The sequence below is a fragment of the Lepidochelys olivacea genome, assembly GCF_965140295.1.
Source record: "Lepidochelys olivacea isolate rLepOli2 genome assembly, chromosome: 15".
Lineage (NCBI taxonomy): Eukaryota > Metazoa > Chordata > Testudines > Cheloniidae > Lepidochelys > Lepidochelys olivacea.
Genome location: NC_140425.1, coordinates 13,317,499 through 13,340,124, shown reverse-complemented (window position 1 = coordinate 13,340,124; position 22,626 = coordinate 13,317,499). Strand labels below are relative to the sequence as shown.

Genomic DNA, 22,626 nt, shown 5'->3' with positions numbered 1-22,626 from the left:
TTCTTACCTACATGCCTCCGGCTTTCACCCTGACCACACCACACGATCCATCGTCTACAGCCAAGCTCTGCGATACAACCGCATTTGCTCCAACCCCTCAGACAGAGACAAACACCTACAAGATCTCTGTCAAGCTTTCTTACAACTACAGTACCCACCTGCGGAAGTGAAGAAACAGATTGATAGAGCCAGAAGAGTTCCCAGAAGTCACCTACTACAGGACAGGCCTAACAAAGAAAATAACAGAACGCCACTAGCCGTCACCTTCAGCCCTCAACTAAAACCCCTCCAACGCATTATTAAGGATCTACAACCTATCCTGAAGGATGACCCAACACTCTCACAAATCTTGGGAGACAGGCCGGTCCTTGCCTACAGACAGCCCCCGAACCTGAAGCAAATACTCACCAGCAACCACATACCACACAACAGAACCACTAACCCAGGAACCTATCCTTGCAACAAAGCCCGTTGCCAACTGTGCCCACATATCTATTCAGGGGACACCATCACAGGGCCTAATAACATCAGCCACACTATCAGAGGCTCGTTCACCTGCACATCCACCAATGTGATATATGCCATCATGTGCCAGCAATGCCCCTCTGCCATGTACATTGGTCAAACTGGACAGTCTCTATGTAAAAGAGTAAATGGACACAAATCAGATGTCACAAATTATAACATTCATAAACCAGTCGGAGAACACTTCAATCTCTCTGGTCACGCGATTACAGACATGAAAGTCGCTATTTTACAACAAAAAAACTTCAAATCCAGACTCCAGCGAGAAACTGATGAATTGGAATTCATTTGCAAATTGGATACAATTAACTTAGGCTTGAATAGAGACTGGGAGTGGCTTAGTCATTATGCAAGGTAGCCTATTTCCCCTTGTTTTTTCCTACTCTCCCCCCCCCTCCACAGACGTTCTTGTTAAACCCTGCATTTGTACTGGAAATGGCCCACCTTGATTATCATACACAATGTAAGGAGAGTGGTCACTTTGGATAAGCTATTACCAGCAGGAGAGTGAGTTTGTGTGTGTGTGTGGGGGGGGGGGGGTGTGTGAGAAAACCTGGATTTGTGTTGGAAATGGCCCACCTTGATTATCATACACATTGTAAGGAGGGTGATCACTTTAGATAAGCTATTACCAGCAGGAGAGTGGGGTGGGAGGAGGTATTTTTTTCATGCTTTGTGTGTATATAATAAGATCTTCTAAACTTTCCACAGTATGCATCCAATGAAGTGAGCTGTAGCTCACGAAAGCTTATGCTCAAATAAATTGGTTAGTCTCTAAGGTGCCACAAGTACTCCTTTTCTTTTTGCGAATACAGACTAACACGGCTGTTACTCTGAAACCTTTACGTCTAGTCTCCAGCAGTCTCAAAGACTGTTTCATTGCCATTTATCAGAAGACAGCAACAGCTGGTTTCTTCTTTGCATGAAGAATACATCATGGACGTACATCTACAGAGCAGGTGTACCAACAGCAGCTCTGATACTGCTAACAATTCCCACAATAATATAGGTATAATTTTTTTTTCTGCCACTGTGTTCACAGTAGTGCCTCCTACAGTGATAATTCTAAGTAGCACAGGGCAAGGGCACTGCACTTCCTTACACAAAAGGAATCCACATAGGCTTAGGTCAATGTAAAACCATTTTTTATTCTAAATCACTTTCACAACAGTGAAAATTAGTGAACAGTAAAGGGTTACACTGTATGTGCCATCTTTCTCTAACTGCAGGCCATGTGCAGTCTGAATACAAGGAAGGGAAAAATGACACAATACAAAATGCACACTAAGAAAATCAGAAGCATTAACACTTAAGCTATCTCATTCTTGGATTGCCAGGAAACTAACGACTCTAAATTCTATCATTGCAGCCATTTCAGTCTTCATCCCTTCAGCTTCTCAAGAGCAACTGTTAATTTTAGCAAATTAAGCTAAAAAGTTTATATTTTAAAATAAAAAAATGTTGTCTGGTTTAATACCTCTTTTGTTCATGTTACAGCTGAATTTCTCACTGTCATCTTTAAAGGATAAAAGCTTTGAAGAAATAAACTTCTTAGCAGATTACTTCCGGAAGAACACTCTCTCTTTCCTAGCATAGCAGTTTCTCAGAATAATGGGAGAAGGGAAGGAAATAAAATCCCTTTTACATTAGCAGATGAACATTCCCTTTTCACCAGTAGGTGGAGCTGCCTCTCAATAAAATATCAAGGCAGTGAAAAAGCTACATAATGTGGCCAGTTGATGATAAAAATGCACTTAATTTCCAAAATATGCACTACAGAAGCCAATTAGAACGGATGAAGCTCCTAAAGTGCCTGCACTGTTCAAGCAGCACTTGAATTACCTATACTCAACCAGATCTTGCATCTTGGTATACGATGGATGAGGTAAACTATTGAAGAAGCCAGCTTTACAAAATCCTGCTTGCTGAGACTTTTGGGGCAGGCAAGCAAAACTCCTAACTGCTCCTCCCACATCATCATGCTACAGATGGACGAACAGTTTGTGTTTAGGCAAGTAAGTTTCACTGCTACTGCTCACGGTTGTCCTGCCCAGGCACTTCATCCTTGTACATGCAAAAAAGCCTAGCTCCTGAAGCAAGTGAATGAGATTCTATATATTGATTTGTTTTGTCAAATATCATGATTTATTGCCCAGAAAGTCACAAAATTCCTCTCTACAGAAGGTTAATCTCTGACTACTAGTGATCTGAGTCAAACAAACAGCACCTCAAAATAAAAACAGAAGAGAATCCTTTTGAAAGTGTCCAGTTAGAATTAGGAGAAAATCAAACAGAGGTAAAAAAATCCCTCATATTTCAGGTACTGTGGATCCAGAGAATCAATCAGAAACAATTTTTAAAGCTTCATACCTAACAGAATTCCATAAAAGCTTTCAGAGTTGTGGGCACACCTTCTGCAACATCCTGCTCCAGGCACAAAAATATTTATAATCTGCTGTCCTTCAAATGATCATCTTTGGTAAACCTGCAGGAGCTCGTGCACTACAGCCATTCCTTATAGGCTGGAAGCAGCTGTGCACTACCGTACAGGAAATGGTCTTACGCTATTCCCTACAGTGGCACCTGCTAGGCAAGTTTAGATTTAATTTTTTGCCAAAATAAATGTGTTTGAAAAGTTAACCTCACAACTCACTTAATAAATCCCCATTGTGGCCTCTCCCCCAAAACAAGATGATCTCAGATCTGTAAAATGATTTTATTCAGAGTACACAATAGTCCTGGAAGTCTCAACTTTGGAAGAAGGAGTGAGTGCAGCTACAGTAACAGAGTTATGAAGGTACTATCCATGAGTAAAGACCACTGCACAAACCCAAGAAAAAACAAACACTGCTTTGTCACTGAGGAACAGCACTGCATGTGACCAGAGAGGTACTCTACTGTCCAACAACCCTACCCAACCCCATGATGAGAGAATTTTCAAGTGTCTAGCTCCAGAAAATTCAGATTATTTTACAATTTTAGGCTGAAGTTTCTTAACCCCTCATGTTACAGCCATTCAAGTGCCATTGACTTTTCACAACTCTGGTGAGTAACAGCAAGTATCGAACACTGGTCTCCAAAGCTGATTCCATTTTCAGGCAGATGCCCTCCCAAAGAAGTCTTACTGGTGCTGCAAGATATTTCCTGGCAAGAACTGGACTTTGATATAAAAAGATTAAAAAATGTTCTGGAACTTCAATTGATGCATTTCTTTCCAATCATGGATGTTACACACGTGATACTGATGAACAATGCAGTAGGTTCCTTTCCTCACCAGCCCACACTCCTTCAGTACCAGTGCCTTCCACATAAACCTGGCCTAGCTGATTGGCACAGGATTTCAAAGCAACGCTCCCTTTGAGAGTGAAGCTCAAAGCTAGGTCCATGGTTGTATCTGGATACCAGTGGTATGACACATGGCTGAGGTAAGATATGCTTTTTAACTGTTATTTAATTCCAAGGTTCTGGTGCAACATGCGAGATTCCTCAGTGTGTTGTGGCACCACTGATTCCTGGAACTTGTGATTAGCTACGGAACCAGACACCAGAAGGTTTAAAGTGGGATGGGGGAGCAGTTTTTAACTAGTTCAGAGACCCTGATGACCAGGAATATACAGGGTATAGAGCAGTTATGCAATCAACAGCCAGAACATGATCACCAGAGCCACAAACAGGAAGAGGCGGGATAGGAACTGCTCATCCACATACTGGGGTGTCCCTGGAACAGCTGAAAAACAGGAAGTAAAACAGTTCAGTTCTTTCCTCTTCTTCAAGATGTAGTATATACTGCACATAGCATATTCATAAGTCTAGTGAGATTTGCAAGGAACCCACCAGTTGACCAACTGTTACTGGCAAAATTTCTCTGTTACAGGAATGATTCAGACTGCCTCGCTCACACTGGGAATTAGGAAGGAATGTAAAACGTCAGCTCCACAAAGCAAGATTTAAGTAGGCCTGGGGACGTGACCCTACTCGAGCAGGCAGCCCTCACCAGAGATTTACAGAAGACAATGCTGAAGTAAGTCTACCTCAGCCAGGGGTTTCTACACTACAAAGTTTTGCACCAGGACCTTTCTCCTTCACAAGAGGAATATACCTCAGAATAAACAAGTTATAAACAGACAGAAAATCTTAAGGGGAGTCTTATACCAATAAAACTAGTGGGAAGCTTAAAGGAGCTCAAAACTAAGTGTCCCCCCCAGAACAAAATACTGAGCCTGCAGATGAACAACAGATTTAAAAAAGGATTACTGGCAATCATTAATTTCCAGAAGCTGGGAGTGGATAACAAGGGATGGATCACTCGATTTCCTGTTCTGTTCATTCTCTCTGAAGCATTTGACACTGGCCACTGTCAGAAGATAGGCTACTGGGCTAGATGGACCATTGGTCTGACCCAGTATGGCCATTCTTATGTACTTATTTAACCCGAACCACCACAAATCCACACGGTCTCTAGCTCCAAACAGACACACTCTTACGCAAGCAGATAGTACAAAGCAAGGTACAACTAATGGGCTAAATCACGGGTAGGCAAACTTTTTGGCCCAAGGGCCACATCGGGGTTGCAAAACTGTATGGAGGGCTGGGAAGGGAAGACTGTGCCTCCCCAAACAGCCTGGCCCCCGCCCCCTATCCGACCCCCCCCCCACTTCCTGCCCCATGACTGCCCCCTTCAGAACCCCCAACCCATCCAAACCCCCCTGCTCCTTGTCCCCTGACTGCCCCCTCCTGGGATCCCCCGCCCCTAACCGCCCCACCCTGGGACCCCGCCCCATCCAAACCCCTCCCCCCATCCTGACTGCTCCGACCCCTATCCACACCCCTGCCCCCTAACCGTCTCCCCCAGGATCCCTCCCCCAGAACCTCCACCCCATCCAACCGCCTCCTGCTCCCTGTCCGCTGACTGCACCCCGGGACCCCCTGCCCTTTATCCAACCCCCCCCCGGCCCCCCTACCATGGCGCTCAGAGCAGCATGTCTGGCAGCCGCGCCGTCCTGCTGAAGTCAGATGTGCTGCCCTGCAGGAGCGTGCAGCCCCACTGCCCAGAGCGCTGGTGGCACGGCTGCAGGGAAAGGGGGAACAGCAGGGGAAGGGCCGGGGGCTAGCCTCCTCGGCCAGGAGCTCAGGGACCAGGCAGGATGGTCCTGCAGACCAGATGTGGCCCACAGGCTGTAGTTTGTCCACCTCTGGGCTAAATGCTAAGATGCCAAAGGGTATACAACTTAGCAGCCCTTTCAAGAGCTTAAGAATCCAGTTCAGTTTTCCCTCATTATTCCAAATGAAATACATGTACTGGGACTCCTTTACTCTAAGCACAGTATGGCAGACTATTGGCTAAAAGATTTAACATAGGCAGCCCTGGAAATCTTGGGCTGTAGATTTTCTGCCCAGAACAGGCAGGCTCTTGCAGTTTAACTACTGTGCAGAGGAGGAGAAGTTCAGTTTTACAGACTGTTTGGCAATCCTCAGAATGAAGCCACTGTACTAAAGTAACCCAACTGGTTTTATTCAATTGACAGCATTGAAATTAATTCACCAGGAAGTTATTTGTTGTAGCATACAGGTGATCATCTTGAAGATGAACTGCAAAGCAAAGAAAGTAGTGTTCTTGCTTTTTCTTCTTCTTTATGGTACATAAAGACCGACAACGTTTTTCATCCCAAAAAAGTTCTCCCACATATACAAAATATGATTTTTCCTTCTTTTTAAAAATGCTAGAAATTCAGGTCTCAACTTCTCTGGTTTTCCTGGAGAATCTTTTGGAGGACTGGAATGGAAGCGCTCAGATCACTGAAGGGGCTTTCCCAGTTCTCACTTGAGGAGAAGGAATGTTCAGTCGGACTGTTTTAAAATGTTTTTTGTTAAAACCTGTTTAACTTGTAGTGTCACTATTGCTCTCTAGTTCTTCAATCCTCCAAAAAGTCCTTCAGCAAAACAGAGAGAAAAGTCGTAAGCTGGTATTTTCTAATGTAAAACCACCAGAAAAACACCTTTAAAAATGTAAAAAGAAAAGGAGTACTTGTGGCACCTTAGAGACTAACCAATTTATTTGAGCATAAGCTTTCGTGAGCTACAGCTCACTTCATCAGATGCATCCGATGAAGTGAGCTGTAGCTCACGAAAGCTTATGCTCAAATAAATTGGTTAGTCTCTAAGGTGCCACAAGTACTCCTTTTCTTTTTGCGAATACAGACTAACACGGCTGTTACTCTGAAACCTTTAAAAATGTATGTATTTTATATAATAAAAACACAGCAAAGCTTTTCCCTTTGTTGTTCACCCTTAGATGATTAGTTCTACAGTGCACCAACACTGTGTGCTCAAAAGGGTATTTCCCGACATGTTGCTTTCACTGGGTTACTTTGGCATTCAGACAAGTTAGTGATTTAAAAGGTTCTTTGCTTGAAAGATAAAAATTAACCTATATGAAATTTATTCTCCTGTGGGATTTCCCCAGAAGGTGAGATGCATAATACCTGGTGGAGGCCGCCCATCATTTATGTTGAATGCTGTGGCAAATATACCAAAGGGAAATGCCCCAATTCCAAATGACATTTGAAAGCCACCATCTCCAAACCCAAAGCCCTGGAATCCCTGCAGAGAAGAAAAAAATGGAAGTGAAACATACTGTCATTTATACTGCAAGACAGAGTAAAAGCCAAATATTCCCTGTCACTGGACTTCTTTAGGCTAAATGAGGATCACAGTGCCTGTCAGTTTTCAGTTTGTGCCTGTATGGTACCACACCTCACTGCAGCTCATGTTTGAGGTCTACAGGTTAGCAAATGCTAAATGTTTTTGTAATTCTCTCACCAGATATCTGACACTGTATCATCATTTATATAAGTGGATATCACTTACTGTTTGTTTTTTTAAAAAGCTTTGATGGATAGCAAATATTGACTCATAATTAATCTAAAACAAAAGTAACATCAAAAATTACCCAACATTGCTCCTCGGGATATATGTAAAGTGTTGCACATAGTCACTTTAAAATTGTGTTCCTACAGCACCATAGGAAGCTTTATGGGGAGGAGGGAGAAGAGTTCTTGCCCCAAGGAGCCTACAATATAGGTTATATACAACATAATGTGATGCAGGGAGACGTGACATCAAGGAAGGGGGAGGGAAGGAAGGGTTGCTTTATGATCCAACATCACTGACTGTACAGGGTCCAAAGCAAAATTACAGGGTTAGTCTAGCCAAGCAGAAAGATGAAACTCCTGAATCACGGAACATCCAAATCCTTAAAATGGATGCAATGTTTAGGAAACAACTAGTATGAAACAAACAATGATACTGTAATTAATGGCTGTGGGAGAGCAAACAGTTAGCCTAGTCCTAGACTCCACCAATCCACAGAAGATTGCCTTCTTGTTTCAGAATTATGCCAGTGGTATCAGTTCCAGAGGATACGCTAATTTCTAACCATCGAACTTTGAGTGTACACAGAACTGATCCCAGTGACATAATTCTTAGACCTAGAGTTTCTGGACTAACCCCTTGATTTGATTAGTAAAGATTCTGACTCTTCTGCCTATGTTGTCAGTTGTCTTGTCATCAACTCCCTATAAAAGGGGCCAGTTGCAGCGATGCTTCTTTGCATGGGAGCTCCTGCAGTTTCAGAAAATGGAGAAGCAGCATCACTGCTGCAATGTCTTTATGTCAGATTCCTCCAATTAATGGCAGCACCTGCTAAAAGGTTCCACCAAGACACAGCAGCTGATTTAATAAGAAGACAACGCTCCGCGGAGAGAGAACTACTGAGCTCCCATTTATTCAATATAGAAATGTTCCTTAGTCATATCCAGCAGGGCTGTTTGTTTGAAGCAATGAGGTATACAAGTGGGCTCTGGGGACTTGAAGCTGAATTACATGGAAATATGCAAGTGTTTCATCAGGTCACGCTCACTTCTTACTATGCCAGGAAACTCTGGTCAATCCTGATAACTGTTCCCCATGTACAGCCTACTATTTATATTCACTGTATTTACATACCTGGGCTGCTGTTTGCATACACATACCCCACTCCATTCGGATGTGTATACATAAACATGGTTAAGTAATGTTCTATAGCAAAGTGGCTATCAGCATACAGCAGCAGTCCCCAAACTTTTGAGGATCGCGCACCCCCCCCCCACACACACACACTTACCCCTGTCCACACACCCCCAGAGCTAGGAGCATGGCTGCAGCTCCGGGGGAGTCGGGGAGAAGAGGAAGGATCACAGACAGGGGTGAAGGGACCGAGGCAGGGGCCACAGCAGGGGGTAATTCTAGGGCCGGGAGTGGGGCCACAGCAGAGCTGTGGTGTAGGCTGGCAGCTGGGCCCGCAGCCAGGTACGGCTCCACTCCCAGCCTTGCCCCCAGCCTCGGCTCCAGGCTGGGAACGGAGCCATGGCTAGTGGTGAGGCTGAGAGCTGGCGTGGGGCCATCAGCGGAGCCGCGGCCAGGAACAGGGCATGGCTGGGGGCAGGACCGGAGCAGAGCTGGGGGTGTGGAGCGGCTGGATGACACTCCCTCCCCACCCCGCATAGAGGCTGGCCTGGACTTCAATGTGCCCCCTACACATTCCTCCACACCCCCTTAGGGGGGTGAGCCCCACTCTTTGGGGATCTTTGGCATACAGTGACAGAAGTAGACCCAGTGTACATTTCCAGGACACCTCTCATTTGACAAAAAGGAGAGATATGTCCCGCACCATTTTCAGAAGCACTGCACCACTTATGCATGGGGAGCATGTTCTGATTATGAAAGATAACATCCCCAGCAACACCACACTGTACGCTTTAATTGTAAAGTTTGAGTAAAGTTAACTCATGCTGTAGAATGCTGAGTAATGGAGGCATTCACGACACATCATCAGGTATCAAGACACTTAAAATAGCCAATATAAAAGGATCTCCACAGTTGGTCTCCCTCCCCGCCAAATCCTAATCCCATCTTTCCACTTCAACTTGTGTTTTACTTACCCCTCTGTTCTCTGGTTCAGGTCTCTGTCCCTGTGGTCGTGGTGGAGTTTTTTCTCTGGAAAAGACAGTAGAGTTAGTATAAGCATAGTGATATATGGTGTAATATTTGTTTCCTGTCCTGGCTAGTAAAATAGAACAAACATTAATTGCTCTTTCACAGATGTCCAGAGACCACTGAATTGTTGCAGCAAAGTTGCGTGCAGTTAGCTTACTAGCAGGAGCCAGCAGGCCTACCAGTTAGTTGAAACTCCAGTTCCAAATCCACAAATTGAGATTCTACATTTCTGTGCAGCAACATCCTTGTTACATTTCACAATCAAGGGAGCTTGAAAACTGTGATCAGTCCCATGAATGTCTTGTCCAAGTTGCCCGAGTCAGGTAATATTTTGCACAATGTGCTATCTTCAGTTAGTAATTAGTGTTCAATTCAGTTAAAATACATTTCCACAGATAAGCAAGAAACGGGGTGTGGGAATCCAGGCCCTGGGAGAGCCAGGATGTATTTGGCAGACATATCATCTCCACCTAAGGTTTAACCATCTCTTATCTGACACATCACCTGAACAATAATTAGGTTTGTGGTTTCCACAAAGAAGTGGCTGCATTTGGATTCCTTACCTGGGGTCCTGCTGCCCAGTACTACCCCTTCCATACAGAGGAATAACTTTATCTCGACTGATTCCTGCTTTACATACTGGACACACCTGCCTGTTTGGCCTGGTCTCTAACCACTAAGAGAGAAAAATAAAACAAAATAAATAAGGCACCATGAGAACAATGGAACAATAGTAACATGCAAATGTATCTCACACAGCCACACAAAAGCCAGCCAAATAGAATTCTACAGCTATTCAGAAAAACAAGGAGGCAAACTGCCTACCCTTTGGAAATGCTGAAGTGCCTCAGATTTGGGCAGTACTTGCTGTAGTTTAGTATAGTACACTGCTATATCACATCTGCTGAAGTGTACATTTGTAATTTGGCTGGGAAAACTCTGACAACTACACTGTAGAAACAACCCTGCACTGGCCTGGGGTAGGACTAGTCTTGTCTCATCTCTAGTTTCTATGATTCTAACACACAGAGTAGGGGTGTAACAGTAAGCGTGGCAAGAGAGCTTCAAGTTTTCAATCTACATATTAAGCCCCCTCAGCTGTCATATGTAGCCTCTCCTCCCTGGATCACTGAAATATTTGAGTGGTCAAGACCCTGAAAAAAATGGACTTTTGTCTTATACTTTTCTTTCTCTGGAAAAGTGGATTGCAAATGATTGCATGTTAAGTGTAATTAGTGCATTCTGGTTGCCCTGGAGAGAAGGAAGTGTGCTTAGAAAGAGAAGGGGATATTGCAGCTTCTGACAGAACACCCTAGAGGACTGAGGGGGTTATTGTGTAATAGGAGCTGATGAAAGACAAAGTAAAAAGAAAACGATCTTACCTGGTGTAAACAAGGCCAACTGTTGGTATTCCCAGGGTGATTTGATAACAGTGCAGAAAGAGAGAAAGGGAAAAAACGTAGTTAGTAACCTACATTGAGATTTAGCAAATGTAGAGAGCATATTGGGGACAGCACACCTAAGAGACAGCAGAAGGTTAAAGAATCAGCAATGTCAGGACCATAACTTTGCATTAGAACAAACTGAACTTCTGAAAGTATAGCCGAAGTCAGACCTCCTCTGGCCCTTCCAGTTTATACAATCTGACACTAGGTTGCCAAATGGACAGAAACCACATCACAACTCTTGGTCCCTGTAATCTCACCATCTAGGAGTTCCACAGCCTTAGACATCAGCACAAAAGGCATACACAAAGGCTTAAATACATCTTTCTGGGCCTTTTTGCACCGATTCTGCTCACCAATCCCATGAACTCATGTCCTACGCAAAGATGCAAATTAGAAAGATGCCAACAGTATGATGTTAGAATCTTAAGAATTATAGGGAGGAACACGTGGCTAAAATATTGGGTGAGATTTGGAGAAATGTACATTATGCATCATGCTGTTAATTCTAAAACAGGTACAAAGTATGAGGAACAGAATAGGGTTATTCTAATTTCTCCTTTAAGACACTTTACTTCAATTAAAGTCCTTGTGGCAACTTTAAAAAAGTCAAAACCAAACAAAAACAGGCCACAAGATAAGACTACTTATAAAAAAACACTGCAATGAACTGCTCTCCAAGTGGTATAAACAATATGCAGATTGTCCACCGGAAGATTGGACCTTCAATCCTGGTGTAAAAAGTCACTCCACTTAGGTGGTCTCATAAAAAAGCTGTGATCACAAGAAAGTTTCATTGTAAGAAAAGCGAGGTAACAAGGACCTCCAGTTGATACCAAATTCTACTTACTTACACCCATACAACCACACAGGTTTAACTGAGACCTGAATTTAATCCATAGTATTTAAAACCCCACACAATTAGCAATGTCAACCATTGATAAACTGTTACATTTAACAAAAAATTGGGGAAAGGGGGTTATTTCCTGTATAATTCCATCTTTCAACTACACCAAAACAGTAACATTTGAGGAAAAAGAAACCCTTGCAGCCCACTGAAGTATTGTGGAAAAGCAGGGCAATCTACTTCAATGCTCAAACCCAGACAAGACACATGGGAGGCATAACATTTTCACCGTGTTTGTGGGACATCTGCCCAAATTGGACAGACGGTGGACCTGAAGAGCTAGTGCCACTGCCATGATGGTATGGGGAAAGAAAAATAACTTCACAACAAAAACGGGCTCTCTACAACATTTCTGCCAGCACTTGCAGTGAAAGAAAGCCTGTGGTGAGGGTGTGATTTGCCTAAAAATTCATAATTTCGACTCTGGAGCCTGCTTCAAGGACAAGATGCAAAGCAGTTCCAGGTATGGGTGGGTTACAAAGGAATTTAAACCCATATACAGTGAGTATGTGCCAAGCCAGAAGGCATGAATGAGAATAATATTGCTCTGCCAAATTATATTAATCAAGGCTGTGCAATTCAGTTTTTAGCACAACAATCCAGAGGACTACCAAAAGCAAAACTTATGGAGACCAGCACTAGTCTGGAGTAACTACATATTTAACAGAAAAATGGATCTGAGAACAGAACAGTAAATTAGCAAATTTCTGTTTACAGCATTCAATTCCAAATCCATAATCCCATTCACATTTTAAGATTGCAAGGCTGGACTTTTCATCTGACATTTAACCTCGTTATAGCCTCGGCTCCTGGATGATGAGAGTGTGTTTGTCCCAGCCCCATATTCTGGTCTACCTAAGGAAAGTAGTATACTGACCAGAAGAGGTGCCCACAGAGACTGATAACCGCATCCTTGGCAGTGTCTAAACAGATGTTGCATTCAAAAGTGCTGTCCTGATTAGTATTTTCCCCAGCACCGTTACTACTGCTGCTGCCACTGGTCCCTCCGGTACTGGAGTTTTCAGTGGATGTAGACGCCGTGGGCCCTTTACTTGCCATCCTCAGGAATTAATTAGATCCAAGGTCAGTAAAATCCTCCAACTGGAATCCTATGAGACAGAAAAAGAAATTCCACTTGCATTACACTGTTACATTCTTGTCCTATTTGAAACTGAAAGAAGAAAAATACGATCAAGATTACTTGCCCAAAGACCATTTGGATCCCAGATTCCAACATCTCAATTTTATGGTAGCCAAGAAGAGTCTTTTTTAGAAGTTAAGCTGTCTTGACTATCTGTCATATGGCCTAGCTGCTGACATCACCTACACTTTAAAATTCTGGGTGCACTGACTGACTAGCACACTCAACCCCACGGCTGAAAATTAAGACAGGTTTCCCATCTCCATCTTCTTGTAAATGTTACCAAACAGCAGTTACTCTTTGCCAAGTGTATTGTTGATGCATGTACATTTAATCATATGTACTCTTCCCAAAGTTCAGTACAGGGCACAAATGTCTGAGCACAGCCTGAAAAGGAGTTTAACAGAGGTCCATGTCAGGAGAGCAAGTCACACCTTTCTTCCAGAATTCAGTGAGGTTTACAAGAAAACTCAAGAGGTCTTTTTTATCCCCACCCACACAGACTCAGGTGGAACATACTGGTCATTCAATGCCACTAGGATTTTTTTTACGTCCATTAGTTCAGGTTACCAGGAGCCCGGAAAAAGAAGGTGAATGGAAGTGATCTTCATACCAAGGTGGATTGATTTAAATCATCAATTTTAGATGTGTTTCACATTGGTATTTTTCTAAAGACAGATTGATTCTCATTGGTTGATAAAAATTAAAACATGTTGACTTGCAACTGAATTGCAGCCTTTGTGCTAAATTTGGCACTTCTTTTTGCTAACCATGGGATACAGTGCATCTATACACATTTATTTAAGCAATTATACAGCTTAATTTACATTTATGGAGATTCTTAATTTTTACATTTTTATTATGTTAGAAAATGGTAAATGGGTTTTTTCCTATTTACTAGATAAGTTTTTTTTTGTTTGTTTTTTTTAACTTGTGATTTGTGTCAAGCTCCTTTTGGAGATTGAGTGGAATTCACTTAAAATGCACAAACAGCATTTTACATTTTGTTTTTAAATAGAACTACCTTAAATGTACTGGATTCACAAGAAAAAAAAGTTGATCAGTAATGTTTTGCATTTTAAACTAGCTGATGTATTAAACAAAGGAAGTATGATCTGTAGTTAGTGAATGGACGTGAGTGTTTCTGGTCACCATGTCATTCAAGATTTTTAAACCAGTCGATCTCATCTTCTCATACCTGATTTTTATTCCTAGATTGGGAGAAGAAGACAAGTTTTCCTGTTTTTTCCTTCCTAACTTTGACTGAACTAGCTGAATACATGAAAATGTAAAAAGTTAGCCTTTTCTGCAGGTGCAGAGAATCTGATCTCAAAATCTGGTTCAGCACTTCAACAAATTTTGGTTCCAGATGCTTAGCAACAAACTTACAACACTTCAGTAGTCCAACTTTCTTTGAAATTCAGCAGCAAACATGTACTGCTTAATATTTTTTGCATTTAATTTAAAATTATTTAAATATATTATAACAAGTTTAGGCCTTAACATAGATTGTAAATTTCAAATTTAACTAATTATGTTTTTTTTAAATAAATATAGAATTAAAATTTAAAAATCCAATATATTTATTTTAAAACATCCTTGTTTCTTATCCACGCTTCCCTCCCGCTGCTGTCATGGTGTGAGTGGAAGGAAGTGAGCAGTAAACATTTCTAGCAATTATGTTGCAGAAGCACCCAGGATATACTGAGGACTGAACATCCCAGTCATTTGTACAGCTCACATGCTCTTGACTCATGTTAACATGTTACCTGTGCAGCACATATCATGTATGTCTGCTCAACAGGATTCTCTCTCTTTTTATTTCTTTCTGCTAAAACATAACTGCCATAAACCTTAGTATGGGATTTCCAGAACATGCAAATCCAAAAGCACTTAACAGAATGGAGACTGCATGGGCAAAAGACATGTACATCTCAGGGAATAGAGAGATACTTTTACTGCCCAATACAAATACCAAAAGTCTACTCTGATTTTTTAATCCAAAAGTCAAGAACAAATCTATACCTGCCGAGTCAGTCACAATTAACCAAGACAGAACAATTTAAATCTTAGTTCATTGCACTTTCCATGAGAAAAATACGGAGCTCAGATACCAAGATGCTGAAAGTCTATAAATCCTAGATACCCATATGAGACAGAGAAACAGATGACTGTACAAAACTTTCACAAGTGCACAGAAATTAAGTATTTGGAAAGGGCAACCAGAACCTTTCATAAATTACTGACTGCAAAACTTACCCCACAAGTACTAAAAAGGTCACCTCAGCTTCCTGAGTAATGCTGAAGCACACATATGGAGCTGTAAAACAAAATTTCAGTCTCTCCAGCTTTTATTGCAAAGAGTTCTTTTCATACAATGTAATTCCGCTGCAAGACTAAAGAAGTGCCAATCCGGAGCCCAATTAAAGTACTGCATTAATGACAGCACAACAGAACAAATGGGGAAGGAGAAGAGATTTATTTCTACAGAGCTTTTTCACTCAGTTACATCATTTTGTATGGGGTCCCAGAAGGACAGCTCAGTGTTCACAACTACTATGCCTTAATGCACACTGCCTCTCAGCACTGCTGACTCCTAGCATTTCACAACATGGCTTCATTTACCCTCATCAGCAAGGCAGTTTGCCGTACATTTAAAAAAAAATGCTTTAGTACAGTACAGGTTGAAATGCTACCAATTCCCAATTTTCACTGTTCTCATGCATCCTTTCTGCCAGAATCTTTAGCAGCATTAGCTTATCTTGCTCAGATAATGAACGTTTAAATGAACCCCAATAACAAAACAATCCAAGACTGAAGCAAGAAATTAATGTTCAAAGTTCCAGGTTTCGCTCATATGGTATTCTGCCTTAAATACTGGTTTAATATTTTAGGAGGAGAGATGGGGGGAAGATTTACCCCTACAGCTTTGGGGATCCATAGCATGAATTTTCAGACCTTTAATTTAATTTTCTTTTTAAAGCAGATTTGGTCATAATGCAAGAGAGAATCCAGATGAACAAAAGGGTGTAATTAGTTCTGTTCCAGCCAATATCTCCCTTCACCTCACTTGAGTTGTCAGGTGACCCAGTTCAGCTTACTTTCACATCTTTTCTCCCACAAAAGTCTTTGTACTTTCTCCAATGCTTACCCATACTCCTGGAAAGACCTTCCATGAGGTCATGGAGTGAAGTGCATCCGATGAAGTGAGCTGTAGCTCACGAAAGCTTATGCTCAAATAAATTGGTTAGTCTTTAAGGTCCCACTAGTACTCCTTTTCTTTTTGCTTCCTGACACTGTACCTGCACCTCCTTCAAGTCTCTCTTCAGTACCCTCTTTCAGCTCTAATCCCCCATTAGGAATTCGTCAATTAAAAAAAATAAAATATTACAAACATAATTAATAAGCTGTGACAATAAGAAAAGAAGTAACCTCATGAACATGTACTGTGCAAGACTGTCTCATTCCCACCCACTTCTCTGTTGTAATCTCTCACTGAGGCAAAATGTGTCTTATTTAACCTAGTTTGTAATAAACTTTTTGGAGCAGGGAGGGACAATCTTATTTATTTGTCTGTAAAGCACCATTCACGCTCCTATGGTATTGTACAAACATTATTATTTATACATTTGAAATTAAAGTGAGACAGGATTTGATAGCCAGACGGTAAGAAGTATATTTGATCATTCCGTAATAACTGGATCACTTATGTTCTAACTAGAACAGACTCATAAGTTTGAGAGTAAATTCCAAGATGATACCAGCTTCAGTCAAGCACTTGAGCTTGTTAAAAGAAATGTTAAGCAGAGAAATAGACTTAAAAAAATCAACTAAAACAGGACAGACCAACCCCTTTTTGTATTTGATTCGGTGCTCAGATGAATAAGACACCATAAGCACCTCAGGATCCATTGTTGCTTTTAAGTTAAATTAAACACAAAAGTGTTTATTAAAAGTGGGTGTACAAAGGTACTGTTGGGGACACTGGGCATGGCCACTAGGTAACTCGAGGGGGTGGAAGACCATGAGTGTTGATGAAGCCCTCTTGCACTAGGCCCAAGTGTTCTTGCCCCCCCCACACACACACCTGGAGGCACTCACAGCAGTTATGCGTACTAGGCTCAAGTGTCCTTGGCCCCCCTTGCCTAGAGGCACTGGTAGCAGTTATGCTGAGGATTTGCAACAATATGTTGCAGAGTTAGACTGCCTAAAACTAAACAAGGCCAAACAGGGCAAATATGAAAAAACAATGTTAAATAAAGCAGCTTTATATATGGTTTAACAGATGGTATAAAAAAACAAGGAAACTAGCTGGTAACTGGATTGGCTGGCTATATGAATACTTAGGGCAGCTTGCTATTAAATAATTTTTATATATATTTATATATATATTATTTAATATATATTAAATATATTAAATAATATATATAAAAATAGCCTGTGTAACTTTTTGCTCTGTGTGCAGGATTTGAAATTCTATTCTCCCTGTACCTTGTTTGCAGTGCAAATAAACTTTTCTGCTTCTCCACCCCATTGTGATTATTGGGTGACGCACACCTGGTAACAAACCCCTGCTGTTGTTCGCCTCTGGCGCTGGGAGCAGGCAACAGTACTAATCTAGGTTTGCTAAACCTTTGCCCTTTTTACCAGCTCTTCAAGTCCCACTTCACAAATACCAGGACCATTAAAGAAATTGAAGGCAGGAGAAGGTGCAAGAGTTAGTTATGACCTCATGGCAAGTTTTCAAAGATTTTCCACTTTTCTTCCCTTGTTCTTTGTTATCAAGACATTTCCATGAAAACAAAATATTTGTTTCTTAAGTGTCCATCTGTTCTTGCTGTTTATTCTCCCATTTGAAGTCACCATCCTCTGTGATATTACAACTGGTTGCTGTGGAAATGACTTATATCACAGTGTACTACCACTTGACATGGGGAACAAACAGCAGGAACAGATGAACTGTTAAGAAAAAAGTAACTTGTTTTCATGCAGATGTCCTTAAATAAACAAAAAGGGGGCAGAGGGGAGAGAAGATATATGGGAAGAGATATAACATGCCTCCCTTTTGGTTATCCAGGTTTTTCAGGAGCCAATCTGGTTGAAAGAGCAGATGAATACTTGAGGAGAAGGGGGGCTTTAAGAAGCAGATGGCACTCTGGGGCCTGAAGGTTCCATGACAGTTGAGAGCAACAGATGGTCTGAGAGATTGAGGAGGAAATAATAGCGTGGGAGACTGGTGAGGTTTATGTGCTCATCTGTGCGCCTACAAGAAGCAACTGAGGAGAAGATACTCACAAAATATTTAGGAAATATATTCTAAGGACACAGAGTGGAGCAGAGAATTGGGGGAGTGGTGCACCAGGAAATGCAGGGCTGGAGCATCAGACAGTGAAAGAGACCAAGTGTATGGATCTAAGAGGAATGAGAGATTTGCCAGAGATACAGTGATTTGCCTCTGAAAATTATGAGGAACTTCACAGAAAAAAAGGAATCATGACATTTTAAATTACAGCATCCAAAAATCTCATTGACAAAGAGCAAAGATAGACAATAATTCAGAGTGCATGATAGAAAGCATCAAAAAATAACATCACCTAAGTTATAAATTGTATTTGCAGGATATATAAAATGTTTAGAAGTGTTTACTTTTTAATGTTAGTTATTTCATAAACATTAAGAATAACTGCTTTCCAATTGGGTTCTAGGTCACTGACTACAGATTAACATTTTTAATTATTATTTCTCTTTGCTGTATATCTTACATATGAAATTTAAAGGAACACTGTCAGGTTAAAAAACCTGTATAGAAAAGTAAGTTTCTTTGCTCCCTTTACTAATGTCACACTGTTACATTACTAAAGAGATTACTAAAATTTAAAGAATTCTTCAAGTCTAGTTTGCTTCTCATGACAGATTCTGTTTTGTTCAGGTTCTAAATTTCTCTGTGCTTGGACAATGAAAATTTCGGGTTCACTTTCTTCTGATGTACTCACACAATATTACAATGTTTTTGTTGCAAATATGGCGATCCAAATTTAAAAATAATCAGTTTTCATTATTATAATAAAAGTTTCAAGAAAACCTCTCTCTTGACACTAGGCTTAGAAGAATACCCTCACACATAAAACAAACACAAATCTGAAACCTACAATGTGAGACTTCTTTGAACTTTAAGCGTACCTAACATACGGTCACAGGTCACTTTTTCTGCAAGAGCTGACATTTGCTGACAGCCCCATGAAAAACAGTAAGTTTATTTCCTGACATTCTCAGCATGTACATTCCTGCTGAAGTAAAACTGTTAATTATTAAACATATATTTACTTAGTTGCCTCTTTATTCCCTTCCCCCATCTCCTGATTGATTATCTAAAGAGTGAGTTGAAACAACCTGTCATGCATGTTCTGTTCTCCTTTTGTGGTTTTTATGTTGCTGTGCTCTAGATGCCTTTCAGTGCTATGGGAAGTGGTCCCTACATATAGGCTGAACATCAGCTTAAAACACCATCCTGCATATTAATCTACTATCAGGGACCCATGCAGCAATACAGAGACACATTTAATTCAGTGGGACTCTTCACAGACCTGTGCTAGGGGATTAGAATGCAGAATTGAGGCCTATGTTTAAAAAGTAATTTGGAATCCATTGAGATGAAATGTGCTATACAAATAAAAGGTTCTTATTTTTTTATATGAACATATTGTGAACACCAAGCATGTAAAAGACAAAGATAGCGGAAAACAGAACAAAGCTTTCTCCCTTCCATTAAACAGATAAAAGACTCAAACAGAACTTGGAATGAAGCCTATGCACACACTTCTTTTTTAAACCTTGGCAAATCTAAGGGATAAAGAAAACTGATATAATCAGTTAGAAAATTCCAGAAAAATATTCAGATGACATTAGATTATGTAATATGTTTTATAGCATTACATCAGTCATATATGTACTATGTGGACTAATTATTAGAACTTTATAGGTTGGCAGGGGAGGTTTTATTTTAAATTAAAAAAATAAAAGACTCGATTGTTTTTATGTGGTTTAAAGTATATAAAGCAATCCCAGATGGCAATTAAAATATATCAGAAGTTACTACTTTTGAAGATAAGAAATAAAACCCAAATATGAATCTATTTATAAATAGCCACATCTTTGAGGGACACTTATGACACATTTTAGGTCCCTGGGGAGAAAAAAAATCTAAATATAGAGAGCGACAAATAATGTTAAGAGGCTGAAGCACTTTACAAGGGAGTGTAAATTATCCCAACTTTTACAGATAGGTAAAACAAAGAATTGTTTCCCTGCAGACACACAGGAAGCCAGAAGCAAAAAGGAGAACAGAATCCAAGTCTCCTCGCTATTGGACTCCTGCTCCAACCATTAAGCTGTGCCATCTCCCTCAGTTACAAAAGTAAAAATCATGAAGTCCCACTGTTACATTTAAACCTATCTGCTATTTTATAATTCACTAAAGACAAGACAAGAGCGATCTTAGTCTGTTTTGATAGAATCTCAAAACATTTTGGACAAGAAAATTGAAGGATGAAATGTAAGACAAATAGAGAGAGGAATACAACACAGTCAGTAAAAAGAACGAGGAGTACTTGTGGCACCTTAGAGACTAACAAATTTATTAGGGCATATGCTTTCATGGGCTAAAACCCACTTCATCAGATGCATGCAGTGGAAAATACAGTAGGAAGATATATAGATATAGATATTCAGAGAACATGAAAAAATGGGTGTTGCCATACCAACTCTAAGGAGACTCATCAATTAAGGTGGGCTATTAATTATTATTAGCCCACCTTAACTGATGAGTCTCTTTAGAGTTGGTATGGCAACACCCATTTTTTTCATGTTTTGTGTGTGTGTGTATATATGTATATGTGTGTGTATATATATCTTCCCACTGTATTTTCCACTGCATGCATCAGATGAAGTGGGTTTTAGCCCATGAAAACTTATGCCCTAATAAATTTGTTAGTCTCTAAGGTGCCACAAGTACTCCTCATTCTTTTTGCTGATACAGACTAACACAGCTACCACTCTGAAACCTGTCACAACACACTCAGTGCTACAGAAAGAAGTGCAACTGGAACAAGCGACTGTTTACCAAAGAACATTTTACAAAGAGCCACACACAGAGGACGGGTGGGGGTAATTATTTCTCTCCTGACTCAAGCCAGATACTGGGACACCTTGTGCTAGTTTGGGAGAGTATGCATTAACAAACTGTGATTTCCAAGCATTTTCTTGTTAGACTTATGAGTTACCCAGTTAATGGTCTCAGGTAATAAAAAGTAAATGTAAGTTCAGTGTATCAGTGAGGAGGACCCCCACACACACACGGACGGACAAAATAAGAGCGAGAGGCGCCTGTCTGAGGAGCCAGAGGTTTCGGGCTCTCCTTTCAGCTCCCGACCACCTACTGCTGACTTGACAGGATGCCCAACACACCCACCCGAGAGCCCCGCCCCACAGACCCCCTCCTCAGCCCGCTTCCCGCCTCAGGCCCACCCGCAGCCCCAGGCAGGGCCTCGAAGCCGCCCCCCGGCAGTCTCAGGCCCGCCCCCCTGGTGCTTACCTGAGTAGCGGGTGCCGCGACCCCCACGGCAACTACAACAGCCCCAAGTCTCAGACTCCCAGCTGGCTCCAATCCGCGCTCCAGCTTCTCCTCCCTGGGCCGCCGCTGTCACCTGATCCCCCGGAAACCCAGCCCCGCCTGCATTGTCCGCGACCAGCGTCTCGGCCTGCGCACGGGGCCGCAGCATCGGGTTCCGCCTGCCAGGGACGGGGGGCGGCAAATGATCTGCGCCCCAAGGGCCGGGGCACGTAGATCCCACGCCCCGGGGGGAGCTTCCACCTGGGGAGCGGGGAATGGAGGTTGGTTCCACACACACTGGTTCCTAGGGCAGTGGAGCGGGGTTAACTTGGGGTTAAACACCAAACAATGGTATGGTTTCGACTAAACTAGAGAGACCAGACCAGCGCAGCACGCTTCAGAGCCTGGATTCCACACACACGGGCCTCGCGGCGGTGGGAGAGGAGTGCAGCTTCTGCATGGGTCTACATACAGAGAGAGAGGAGATGGTTTAAGCCATAGCGGTAGTGTCCGTCCAACCCCCCCACCTCCGGCCTTATTGTTTTTAAACAGACCATGAACTAACCTATGGCTTCAGACTGGGAAAGCAGAAGCCCTAAGAGCCAAGAAGTCAACACGAGTAGCAGATGTCTACCGCAAGAGCCACAGCAATGCTACAAACAAGCAGCCATGCTGGAATTTCCACTTGTATGCAAGTGTATCAACCAACACATAGTTAAGGTGAAGATGTGTGTAGTATCTCAAATGGGGAGCCATACAGGAAACCAATTTTGATCCTGCCCTCTGGCATGGGGCAACACATTATGAAATTCATTCACCTACCTACACTATATTCGCAAAAAGAAAAGGAGTACTTGTGGCACCTTAGAGACTAACAAATTTATTTGAGTATCAGCTTTCGTGAGCTACAGCTCACTTCACGAAAGCTGATGCTCAAATAAATTTGTTAGTCTCTAAGGTGCCACAA

At 41.7% G+C, this 22,626-nt stretch overlaps 1 protein-coding gene across 1 annotated transcript; it reads right to left on the bottom strand.

Annotated features, from left to right (window-relative positions):
- Window positions 1-1,653: 1,653 nt before the first annotated feature.
- Window positions 1,654-21,769, bottom strand: RNF185 (ring finger protein 185). Its single transcript, XM_084649424.1, has 7 exons — window positions 21,642-21,769; window positions 12,788-13,019; window positions 10,941-10,959; window positions 10,122-10,234; window positions 9,504-9,558; window positions 7,008-7,125; window positions 1,654-4,252 (listed from the first exon to the last, which is right to left on the bottom strand). The coding sequence occupies exons 2-7, from the start codon at window positions 12,967-12,969 to the stop codon at window positions 4,155-4,157; spliced, it is 585 nt and encodes a 194-aa protein (XP_084505550.1). The 5' UTR covers window positions 12,970-13,019; window positions 21,642-21,769; the 3' UTR covers window positions 1,654-4,154.
- Window positions 21,770-22,626: the final 857 nt, after the last annotated feature.